This window comes from Rhincodon typus, chromosome 2, assembly GCF_021869965.1.
Source record: "Rhincodon typus isolate 14 chromosome 2, sRhiTyp1.1, whole genome shotgun sequence".
Lineage (NCBI taxonomy): Eukaryota > Metazoa > Chordata > Chondrichthyes > Orectolobiformes > Rhincodontidae > Rhincodon > Rhincodon typus.
Genome location: NC_063333.1, coordinates 1,924,163 through 1,936,128, shown reverse-complemented (window position 1 = coordinate 1,936,128; position 11,966 = coordinate 1,924,163). Strand labels below are relative to the sequence as shown.

At 49.5% G+C, this 11,966-nt stretch overlaps 1 protein-coding gene across 4 annotated transcripts in view; it reads left to right on the top strand.

The window, feature by feature from the left end:
• LOC109924381 overlaps nt 1-11,966 on the top strand; it is a 236,088-nt gene that overhangs the window by 217,894 nt on the left and 6,228 nt on the right. For all 4 annotated transcript variants that reach the window (XM_048612860.1, XM_048612846.1, XM_048612858.1 and 1 more), the window contains exon 27: nt 11,303-11,487. In XM_048612860.1, the coding sequence (XP_048468817.1) occupies nt 11,303-11,487 (185 nt within the window). The remainder of the gene's footprint in view (nt 1-11,302; nt 11,488-11,966) is intronic.

Here is an 11,966-nt window from a genome sequence, read left to right as displayed (position 1 = left end):
CTTCGACCTGTTTGTTTCCTCTCCACCTATCCTCTCCTCTATCCCTCTTCTATCCGCCTCCCACTCTCTCCCTATTTATTTCAGAACCCCCTTCCCCTCCCCCTTTTCTGATGAAGGGTCTAGGCCCGAAACGTCAGCCTCTCTGCTCCTATGATGCTGCTTGGCCTGCTGTGTTCATCCAGCCCTGCACCTTGTTGTCTCGGATTCTCCAGCATCTGCAGTTCCTACTATCTCTGGATGAGATTAGAACTAGGTTTTATTGTCACATGTATTCAAGTACAGGGATATATGTGCAGTACAAAATCACTATTTCCAGCTCCATCTTAGGTACAAAGTTGCCTAGGTACAAGAAAAATAAAGAACTAAAGTTAAAAGTTCAGCATTACAGCACTTGTAAAGCAGAGAAAGAGCAAATACAAAGCAGACAGATCTGTGCTGGGCTTCACCTCGGGGCCGGGAGCCCACGCTGGGACTCAGCTCGGGGCCGGGAATCTTTCCAGATCTCAATGGCAGGGGCTGGCAAGATAGTAAACAATTTGGGCCACATTGCTGAGGCCCAGCTCCTTCAAAACATAAGGTACAGGAGCAGAAATAGGCCATTCTGCTCATTGAGTCTGCTCCACCATTCAATCATTGCTGACATGTTTCTCAGCCCCATTCTCCTGCCTTTTATTTATTCATTTTGTGGGATGTGGGTGTTACTGGCTGGCCCATCCCTAGTTGTCCCTTGAGAAGGTGGGGGTCAGCTGCCTTCTTGAACTGCTGCAGGCCACCTGCTGTAGGTTGACCAGGGAATTCCAGGATTTTGACCCAGTGACAAGTCAGGATAGTGAGTGGCTTGGAGGGGAAGTTGCAGGGGGTAGTGTTCCCATGCATCTGCTGCCCTTGTCCTTCTGGATGGAAGTGGTCGTGGGTTTGGAAGGTGCTATCTGAGGATCTTCGGTGAATTTCTGCAGTGCATCTTGTAGATAGTACACACTGCTGCTACTGAGTGTTGGTGGTGGAGGGAGAGGATACTTGTGGATGTGGTGCCAATCAAGCGGCTGCTTTGTCCCGGATGGTGTCAAGCTTCTTGAGTGTTGTTGGGGCTGCACCCATCCAGGCAAGTGGGGAGTATTCCATCACACTCCTGACTTGTGCCTTGTAGATGGTGGACAGGTTTTGGGGAGTCAGCAGGTGAGTTACTCACTGCAGTATTCCCAGCTTCTGACCTGCTCTTGTAGCCACTGTGTTTATGTGGTGAGTCCAGTTGAGTTTCTGATCAATGATAACCCCCAGGATGTTGATAGTGGGGGATTCTGTGATGGTAACACCACTGAATGTCAATGGGCCATGGTTAGATTGTCTCTTATTGGTGATGGTCATAGATTGGCATTTGTATGGTGTGAATGTTATTTGCCACTTGTCAGCCCAAGTCTGGATATTGTCCAGATCTTATTGCATTTGGACACAGGCTTTTTCAGTGTCTGAGGAGTCGTGAATGGTGCTGAATATCCCCACTTCTGACCTTATGATGGAGGGAAGGTCACTGATGAAGCAGCTGAAGATGGTTGGGCCTAGGACACTGCCCTGAGGAACTCCTGCAGAGATGTCCTGGAGCTGAGATGACTGACCTCCAACAACCACAACCATCTTCCTATGTGTCAGGTATGATTCCAACTAGTGGAGAGTCTTCCCCCGATACCCATTGATTCCAGTTTTGCTCAGGCTTCTTGATGCCACACCTGGTCAAATGTAGCCTTGATGTCAAGGGCTGTCACTCTCATTTCACCTCTGGAATTCAGCTCTTTTGACCATGTTTGAACCAAGGCTGTAATGAGGTCAGGAGCTGAGTGGCCCTGGCGGAACCCAAACTGGGCGTCACTGAGCAGGTTATTGCTGAGCAGGTGCTGCTTGATAGCGCTGTTACTGACACCTTCCATCACTTTACTGATGATCGAGAGGAGACTGATGGGGCGGTAAATGGCTGGGTTGGATTTGTCCTGCTTTTTACGTACAGGACATAGTTGAGCTATTTTCCACATTGGTATCTACCCAACTGTGCTGTAACTGTACTATAACAGCTTGACTAGGGGAGCGGCAAGTTCTGGAGCACAAGTTTTCAGTACTATTGCTGGAATGTTGTCAGGGCCCATAGCCTTTGCAGTATCCAGTGTCTCCAACTGTTTCTTGATATCACATGGAGTGAATCAAATTGGCTGAAGACTGGTATCTATGATGCTGGGGACCACTGGAGGAGACCGAGATAGATCATCCACTCGGCACTTCTGGCTGAAGATTACTGCGAATGCTTCAGCCTTATCTTTTGCCCTGATGTGCTAGGCTCTTCCATCGTTGAGGATGGGGATATTTGTGGAACCTCCTCCTACAGTGAGTTGTTTAATCGTCCACCACCATTCACAACTGAGTGTGGCAGGACTGCAGAGCTTAGATCTGATCCATTGGTTGTGGGATCGCTTAGCTCTATCAATTGCTGCTTTTGCTGTTTGGTGTGAGAGTAGTCCTGTTTGGTGGCTTCACCAGGTTGATACCTCATCTTCAGGTATGCCTGGTGCTGCTCCTGGCCTGCCCTCCTGCACTCTCCATTGAACCAGGGTTGATCCCCTGGCTTGATGGTAATGGTTGAGTGGGGGATATACCGGGCCATGAGGTTACAGATTGTGCTGGAGTACAATTCTGCTGCTGTTGATGGCCCACAGCACCTCATTGATGCCCAGTCTTGAGTTGCTAGATCTGTGCGAAGTCTATCCCATTTAGCACGGTGGTAGTGCCACACAACACGATGGAGGTTGTTCTCAATGTGAAGGCGGGACTTTGTCTCCACAAGGACTGTGCGATGGTCAGTCTTACCGATACTGTCATGGACAGATACATCTGCAGTTGGCAGATTGGTGAGGATGACGTCAAGTATGTTTTTCCCTCTTGTTGGTTCCCTCACCACCTGCTGCAAAAAACAAAGAACAAAGAAAATTACAGCACAGGAACAGGTCCTTCGGCCCTCCAAGCCTGTGCCGATCCAGATACTCTATCTAAACGTGTCGCCTATTTTCCAAGGATCTGTATCCCTCTGCTCCCTGCCCATTCATGTATCTGTCTAGATACATTTTAAATGACGCTATCGTGCCTGCCTCTACCACCTCCGCGTTCCAGGCACCCACCACCCTCTGCGTAAAGAACTTTCCATGCATATCTCCCTTAAACTTTTCCCCTCTCACCTTGAAATCGTGACCCCTAGTAATTGAATCCCCCACTCTGGGGGGAAAAAGCTTCTTGCTATCCACCCTGTCTATACCACTCATGATTTTGTAGACCTCAATCAGGTCCCCCCTCAACCTCCGTCTTTCTAATGTAAATAATCCTAATCTACTCAACCTCTCTTCATAGCTAGCGCCCTCCATACCAGGCAACATCCTGGTGAACCTCCTCTGCACCCTCTCCAAAGCATCCACATCCTTTTGGTAATGTGGCGACCAGAACTGTACACAGTATTCCAAATGTGGTCGAACCAAAGTTCTATACAACTGTAACATGACCTGCCAACTCTTGTACTCAATACCCCATCTGATGAATGAAAGCATGCCATATGCCTTCTTGACCACTCTATCGACCTTTCAATGCCACCTTCAGGGTACAATGGACCTGAACACCCAGATCTCTCTGTGCATCAATTTCCCCCCAGGGCTTTTCCATTTACCACATAGTTCGCTCTTGAATTGGATCTTCCAAAATGCATCACCTCGCATTTGCCTGGATTGAACTCCATCTGCCATTTCTCCGCCCAACTCTCCAATCTATCTATACTCTGCTGCATTCTCCGACAGTCCCCTTCACTATCTGCTACTCCACCAATCTTAGTATCATCTGCAAACTTGCCAATCAGACCATCTATACCTTCCTCCAGATCATTTATGTATATCACAAACAACAGTGGTCCCAACACAGATCCCTGTGGAACACCACTGGTCACAGTTCTCCATTTTGAGAAACTCCCTTCCACTACAACTGTCTGTCTCCTGTTGCCCAGCCAGTTCTCTATCCATCCAGCTAGTACACCCTGGAACAAAAACAAAGTTGCTGGAAAAGCTCAGCAGGTCTGGCAGCATCTGTGAAGGAGAAAACAGAGTTACCGTTCTGGGTCTGGTGACCCTTCCTCAGAACTGATGGTGGCTGGGAAAACATCAGTTTATCTGCAGAAAATAGGGAGGTGGGTGGGGTAGGGAGTAAACGATAGGATAGAGCCCGAAGAGAGAGAAAGTCAGTTGGACAGACAAAGGAGTTGCTAACGATCAGGCTGGGAGGGTGAGTAGTTGTTAATGGGGACTGTTAGTGACTAACAACAGGGGGTGTGTAGTGGCAGGCTATGTGGTAACAAGGCCTGATGTGTGGGGTGGGGGGCTGGGACATGGGAGAGTTTAGGCCCTAAAATTATTGAACTCAATATGGAGTCCAGAGGGCTGTAGGGTCCCCAAGTGGAAAATGAGGTGTTGTTCCTCCAGCTTGCGTTGGGCTTCACTGGAACACTGCAGCAAGCCAGAGACAGAGATGTTGGCCAGGGAACAGGGTGGTGCATTGAAGTGGCAGGCAACAGGTAGTTCAGGGTCTTTTTTGCGAGCAGAACGCAGATGTTCTGCGAAGCGGTCGCCAAGTCTATGCTTCGTTTCCCCAATGTAGAGGAGACCGCCTTGTGAGCAGCGAATGCAGTAGACTCGATTGTGGGAAGTGCAGGTGAAGTGTTGCTTCACCTGGAAGGTATGTTTGGGCCCTTGGATATTGGGGAGGGAGGAGGTAAATGGGCAGGTGTTGCACCTTTGCCGGTTACAGGGGAAGGTTCCGTAGGGCTGTGGGGAGGTGTTGGGGGTGAAGGAAGTGTGGACCAAGGTGTCCCGGAGGGAACGGTTCCTGTGGAAGGCAGACAGGGAGGGGAGGGGAATATGGTGGTGGCATCTTGCTGGAGGTGGCGGAAATGGCGTCTGATGATCTTCTGATTGTTGAGGAAGAGAAGGGAGGAGTCAGAGATAGACCAGGTGAAAGTGACGGCAGGGTGGAAATTGGAGGCGAAATTGATGAAGTTTTCCAATTCTAGATGAGAGAGGGAAGCAGCACTGATGATATCATTGATGTATCGGAGAAAGTGTTGTGGGTGGGGGCCGGAATAGGACTGGAACAAGAAATGTTCCATGTACCCCACGAAGAGACAGGCATAACTAGGGCCCATGCGGGTACCCATGGCAACCCCTCTTACCTGAAGAAAATGAGAGGCGTTATAAGAGAAGTTGTTGAGGATGAGGACAAGCTCATCCAAGCGGAGGAGGGTGGTGGTGGGTGGGGATGGTTCAGGTCTTTGCTCCAGGAAGAAGTGGAGAGCCCTCAGACTCTCCTGGTGGGGAATGGATGTGTAAAGGATTGCACACTCCGTTGTCGACAGGGCCCTCAATCGTGTCCGACCCATCTCCCGCACTTCTGCCCTCACCCCTTCTCTTCCCTCCCGCAACAGCAATAGGGTTCCTCTTATCCTCACCTACCATCCCACAAGCATCCACATCCAGAAGATCATCAGACGCCATTTCTGCCACCTCCAGCAAGATGCCAACACCAGAGACATGATCCCCTCCCCTCCCTTGTCCGCCTTCCACAAGGGACCGTTCCCTCCGGGACACCCTGGTCCACACTTCCTTCACCCCCAACACCTCCCGACAGCCCTATGGCACCTTCCCATTTACCTCCTCCCTCCCCAGTAAGTAAGGGCCCAAACATACCTTCCAGGTGAAGCAACACTTCACCTGCACTTCCAAGAATCTAGTCTACTGCATTCGCTGCTCACAATGTGGTCTCCTGTACATTGGAGAAACGAAGCATAGACTTAGTGACCGCTTCGCAGAACATCTATGTTCTGCTCGCAAAAAAGACCCTGATCTACCTGTTGCCTACCACTTCAATGCTCCACCCTGCTCTCTGGCCAACATCTCTGTCTCTGGCTCACTGCAGTGTTCCAGTGAAGCCCAACGCAAGCTGGAGGAACAACACCTCATTTTCCACTTGGGGACCCTACAGCCCTCTGGACTCCATATTGAGTTCAATAATTTTAGGGCCTAAACTCTCCCATGTCCCAGCCCCCCACCCCACACATCAGGCCTTGTTACCACATAGCCTGCCACTACACACCCCCTGTTGTTAGTCACTAACAGTCCCCATTAACAACTACTCACCCTCCCAGCCTGATCGTTAGTAACTCCTTTGTCTGTCCAACTGACTTTCTCTGTCTTTGGGCTCTATCCTATCGTTTACTCCCTACCCCACCCACCTCCCTATTTTCTGCATGTAAACTGACATTTTCCAAGCCACCATCAGTTCTGAGGAAGGGTCACTAGACCCAAAACGTTAACTCTGTTTTCTCCTTCACAGATGCTGCCAGACCTGCTGAGCTTTTCCAGCAACTTTGTTTTTTGTTCCTGATTTACAGCATCCGCAGTTCTTTTGGTTTTTATTTAGTACACCCTGGACCCCATGCGACTTCACTTTCTCCATCAGCCTACCATGAGGAACCTTATCAAACGCCTCACTGAAGTCCATGTATATGATATCTACAGCCCTTCCCTCATCTATCAACTTTGTCACTTCCTCAAAGAATTCTATCAAGTTGGTAAGACATGACCTTCCCTGCACAAAACCATGCTGCCTATCACTGATAAGCCCATTTTCTTCCAAGTGTAAATAGCTCCTATCCCTCAGTATCTTCTCCAGCAGCTTCCCCACCACTGACGTCAGGCTCACCGGTCTATAATTACCTGGATTATCCTTGCTACCCTTCTTAAACAAGGGGACAACATTAGCAATTCTCCAGTCCTCCAGGACCTCATCCGTGCTCAAGGATGCTGCAAAGATATCTGTTAAGGCCCTAGCTATTTCCTCTCTCGCTTCCCTCAGTAACCTGGGATAGATCCCATCCAGACCTGGGGACTTGTCCACCCTAATGCCTTTTAGAATACCCAACACCTCCCCCCCTCCTTATGGCAACTTGACCTAGAATAATCAAACATCTATCCCTAACCTGAACATCCGTCATGTCCCTCTCCTCAGTGAATACTGACGCAAAGTACTCATTAAGACTCTCACTCATTTTCTCTGACTCCTCGCATAACTTCCATCCTTTGTCCTTGAGTGGGCCAACCCTTTCTCTAGTTATCCTCTTGCTCCTTATGTACAAATAAAAGGCTTTGGGATTTTCCTTAATCCTGTTTGCTAAAGATATTTCATGACCTCTTAATTCCTCGTTTCAGATTGGTCCTACTTTCCCGATATTCTTCCAAAGTTTCGTCTGTTTTCAGTCGCCTAGACCTTATGTATGCTTCCTTTTTCCTCTTTGATAGTCTCACAATTTCACCTGTCATCCATGGTTCCCTAATCTTGCCCTTTCTATCCCTCATTTTCACAGGGAACTGTCTGTCCTGCACTCTAATCAACCTCTCTTTAAAAGCCTCCCACATATCAAATGTGGATTTACCCTCAAACAGCTGCTTCCAAACCACATTCTCCAGCTCCTGCCGAATTTTGCTATAGTTGGCCTTCCCCTAGTTCAGCGCTCTTCCTTTAGGACCACTCTCGTCTTTGTCCATGAGTATTCTAAAGCTTACAGAATTGTGATCACTATTCCCAAAGTAATCCCCTACTGAAACTTCAACCACCTGGCCGGGCTCATTCCCCAACACCAGGTCCTGTATGGCCCCTTCCCGAGTTGGACTATTTATATACTGCTCTAGAAAACCCTCCTGGATGCTCCTTACAAATTCTGCTCCATCTAAACCCCTAACACTAAGTGAATCCCAGTCAATGTTGGGAAAATTAAAATCTCCCATCACCACCACCCTGTTGCTCCTACATCGTTCCATAATCTGTCTACATATTTGTGCCTCTATCTGACGCTTGCTGTTGGGAGGCCTGTAGTACAGCCCCAACTTTGTTACTGCACCCTTCCTATTTCTGAGCTCTGCCCATATTGCCTCACTGCTCGAGTCCTCTATCGTGCCCTCCTTCAGCACAGCTGTGATATCCTCTTTGACCAGTAATCAACTCCTCCACCCCTTTTACCTCCCTCTCTATGCCGCCGGAAGCATCTATATCCTGGGATATTTAGTTGCCAATCTTGCCCTTCCCTCAACCAAGTCTCTCTAATAGAAATAACATCATACTCCCAGGTACTAATCCAAGCCCTAAGTTCATCTGCCTTACCTACTACACTTCTCACATTAAAACAAATGCTCCTCAGACCACCTGTCCCTTTGCGTTCATCATCTGCTCTCTGCCTCCTCTTCCCCTTAGTCACACTGACTTCATTATCTAGTTCCTTACAGGCTTTAGTTATTACCTCCTTACTGTCCACTAACCTCATTTGGTTCCCATCCCCCTGCCACATTAGTTTAAACCCTCCCCAACAGCGTTAGCAAAAGCACCCCCTAGGACATTGGTTCCAGTCCTGCCCAGGTATAGACCGTCCGATTTGTAATAGTCCCACCTCCCCCAGAACCGGTCCCAATGTCCCAAAAATCTGAACCCCTCCCTCCTGCATCATCTCTCAAGCCACTCATTTATCCTGCTTATTCTTTCATTTCTACTCTGACTAGCACGTGGCACTGGTAGCAATCCTGAGATTACTACCTCTGAGGTCCTACTTTTTAACTTGGCTCCTAACTATCTAAATTCTGTTTGTAGGACCTCATCCCGTTTCTTACCTATATCATTGGTGCCTATATGCACCACGGCAGCTGGCTGTTCACCCTCCCCCTTCAGAATGTCCTGCAGTCGATCTGAGACATCCCTGACCCGTGCAACTGGGCGGCACCATACCATTCGGGAGTCTCGTTTTCAACCACAGAACCGCCTATCTACTCCCCTTACAATCGAATCCCCTCTGACTATAGCCCTTCCACTTTTTTTCCCGTCCCTCTGTACAGCAGAGTCAGCCACGGTGCCATGAATCTGGCCACTGCTGCCTTCCCCTGGTGAGCCATCTCCCCCAACAGTATCCAAAACGGTATACCTGTTTTGGAGGGAGATGACCGCAGGGGACACCTGCACTTCCTTCCTGCTTTTTCTCTGTCTTTTGGTCACCCATTCCCTTTCCCCCACAGCAATCCTAATCTGTGGTGTGACCAATTTGCTGAACGTGCTATCCACGACTTCCTCAGCATCGTGGATGCTCCAAAGTGAGTCCATCCGCAGCTCCAGAGCCGTCATGCGGTCTAACGAGAGCTGCAGCTGGACACACTTCCTGCACGTGTAGGAGTCAGGGACATGAGCCGCGTCCCTGAGCTCCCACATTGAGCAAGAGGAGCATAACGCTGGTCTGGGATCTCCTGCCATTTTTACTCTTAAGCTTAGCTTCGTCCTACTATAATATCAAATATAGATAAATGAAATGAAAAATTTATTACCAATCACTACTTACCAGCACACGATAAAAAAAAGAAAAAGAAAAACCTTAGCTTCTCAACACACTGCAGAGTCTTTTTTTTGGTTAGAGGAGGAGGGTGGGTGGGAGACACTGCGCGTGTCGTGTCTTGGGTTTAGCCACTGCCCAAATATATCAGTTCACTCACCTTCTCAGAGTGCAATTTGACCACTCCCACTCAGCTCTGCTGCCAAAAAGAAGGGCTTACCATCCCGGCAGCCCCCTGGTCCTCGCTGTCACCGCTCCAGCTGCGGCTGCGAAAATGGAAGTTTGGTATGACAAAATCCCCCCAGTCCTCACATACCACCCCACCAACCTCCACTTCCAATGCATCATCCTCTGCCATTTCCGCCACCTACAATCTGAGATATTTCCCTCCCCACCCCTATCTGTCTTTCGTAGGGACTGCTCACTCCATGACTCCCTTGTCCGCTCCATACTCCCCATTTATCCCACCACCCCCGGCACCTTTCCCTGCAACCTCAGGAAGTGCTACACCTGCCCCTACACCTCTCCCCTCACCTCTGTCCAAGTCCCCAGACAAACTGTCCACATTAGACCAGGGTTCACCTGTATGTTCTCCAACCTGGTCTACTGGCCTCCTCTATATCAAGATGAGACCAAGCGCAGGCTCAGTGACAGATTGGCGGAGCATCTGCGCTCTGTATGCTATAACCAACAACATCTTCTGGTCGTCAACCATTTTAACTCCCTCTCCCACCCTCTGGGAGACACGTCCATCCTGGTCCTCCTCCAGTGCCACAATTACATCCCACACAAACTGGAGGAGTAGCACCTCATATTCCGCCTCAGGAGCCTACAGCCCAACGGCCTAAACATGGATTTCACCAGTTTCAAAATGTCCCCACGCCCGGCCTCCTCCCATGGCCAGCCCTCCCTCTCATCCCCGCCTCCTTGACCTGACACAACCTGTCCATCTTCTCTCCCACCTATCTGCCCCACCCTTCCCACCAACCAATCTCCACTACCCCCTACCTGCATCCACCTATCACCATCCCACCTACCTTCCCCCCAGCCTCTTCCCTCTATTTTATTCCCAACTCCCTTCCCCCTCCCCAGTCCTGATGAAGGGTGCAGGCCCAAAACATCGGCTTTCCTGCCCCTCTGATGCTGCCTGACCTGCTGTGTTCCTCCAGCTCCACACTGTATCGACTCTGACTCCAGCATCTTGCTATCTCCAAGGCATTTGGTACGCTTGCCTTTATTGGGTAGTGCATTGAGCATCAGAGTTGGGAGGTTATGTTGCAGCTGTACAGGACATTGGTTAGAGCTGCTTTTGTAATACTGTGCTCAATTCTGATCTCCCTGCTGTACGAAATGTGTTAAACTTGAAAAGGTTCAGAAAAAATTTCCAAGGATGTTACCAGGACTGGAGGGTTTGAGCTATAGGGAGAGGCTAAATAGACTGGAGCTACTTACCCTGGAGCATTGGAGGCTGAGGGGTGACCTTATAGAGGTTTATAAAATCATGAGGGGCATGGATAGAGTGAATAGACAAGGTCTTTTGTCCAGGGTAGGGGAGTCCAAAACTAGAGGGGCATAGGATTAAGGTGAGAGGGGAAAGATTTAAAAGAGACCTGAGGGGTAACTTTTTCACGCAGAGGGTGGTGTGTGTATGGAATGAACTGCCCGAGGAAGTGGTGGGGGCTGGTACAATTGCAACATTTAAAAGGCATCTGGATGGGAACGTGAATTAGAAGGTTTGGAGGGGTATGGGCCAAATGCTCGCAAATGGGGCTAGATTAATTTAGGATATCTGGTCAGCATGGGCGAGTTGGACCGAAGGGTCTGTTCTCATGACGTACAGCTCTATGACACTCTGCCACCCCTCCCCAGGTGACAGTAGGTGCGATGTGGTTGTGATTCTTGAGGAACGACAAACAGCACCCGAGTTTGGAGAATGGATGGATGCTGTTTCCAGTCATGCCAGAGGATCTGTGAACTTCAGGAAGCTGGAGCTGCATCAGGGTGTGGAACGACTGCAGTCTCTCGGAGTGATATTCCAGGGCACTTATCTCAAGGTAACACAGATTCCTCAGAGCAGGACATGTCAGAGGCACATTGCCTTGCTATGTGGAGAGAGAGGCTGCACCTCAGGATGGGGAGTATAGAACTTTAGGATAAAAATATGGAGACATTAATGGGGCAAGTGAGGAGGGAGCTTTAATCTGTAAAATAACTGAGACACAGCAACTATTTTACACACAGCAAGCTCCCGTAAAGAAATCAATGACTACATAAACTGTTGGTGATGGATAAATATTGGCACTGACCCTCCAACAGTATCCATTCCTTCGGCACTGACCCTCCAACAGTATCCATTCCTTCGGCACTGACCCTCCGACAGTATCCATTCCCTCAGCACTGACCCTCCGACAGTATCCATTCCCTCAGCACTGACCCTCCGACAGTGCGGCGCTCCCTCAGCACCGACCCTCCGACAGTGCGGCACTCCCTCAGCACCGACCCTCCGACAGTGCGGCGCCCCCTCAGCACCGAC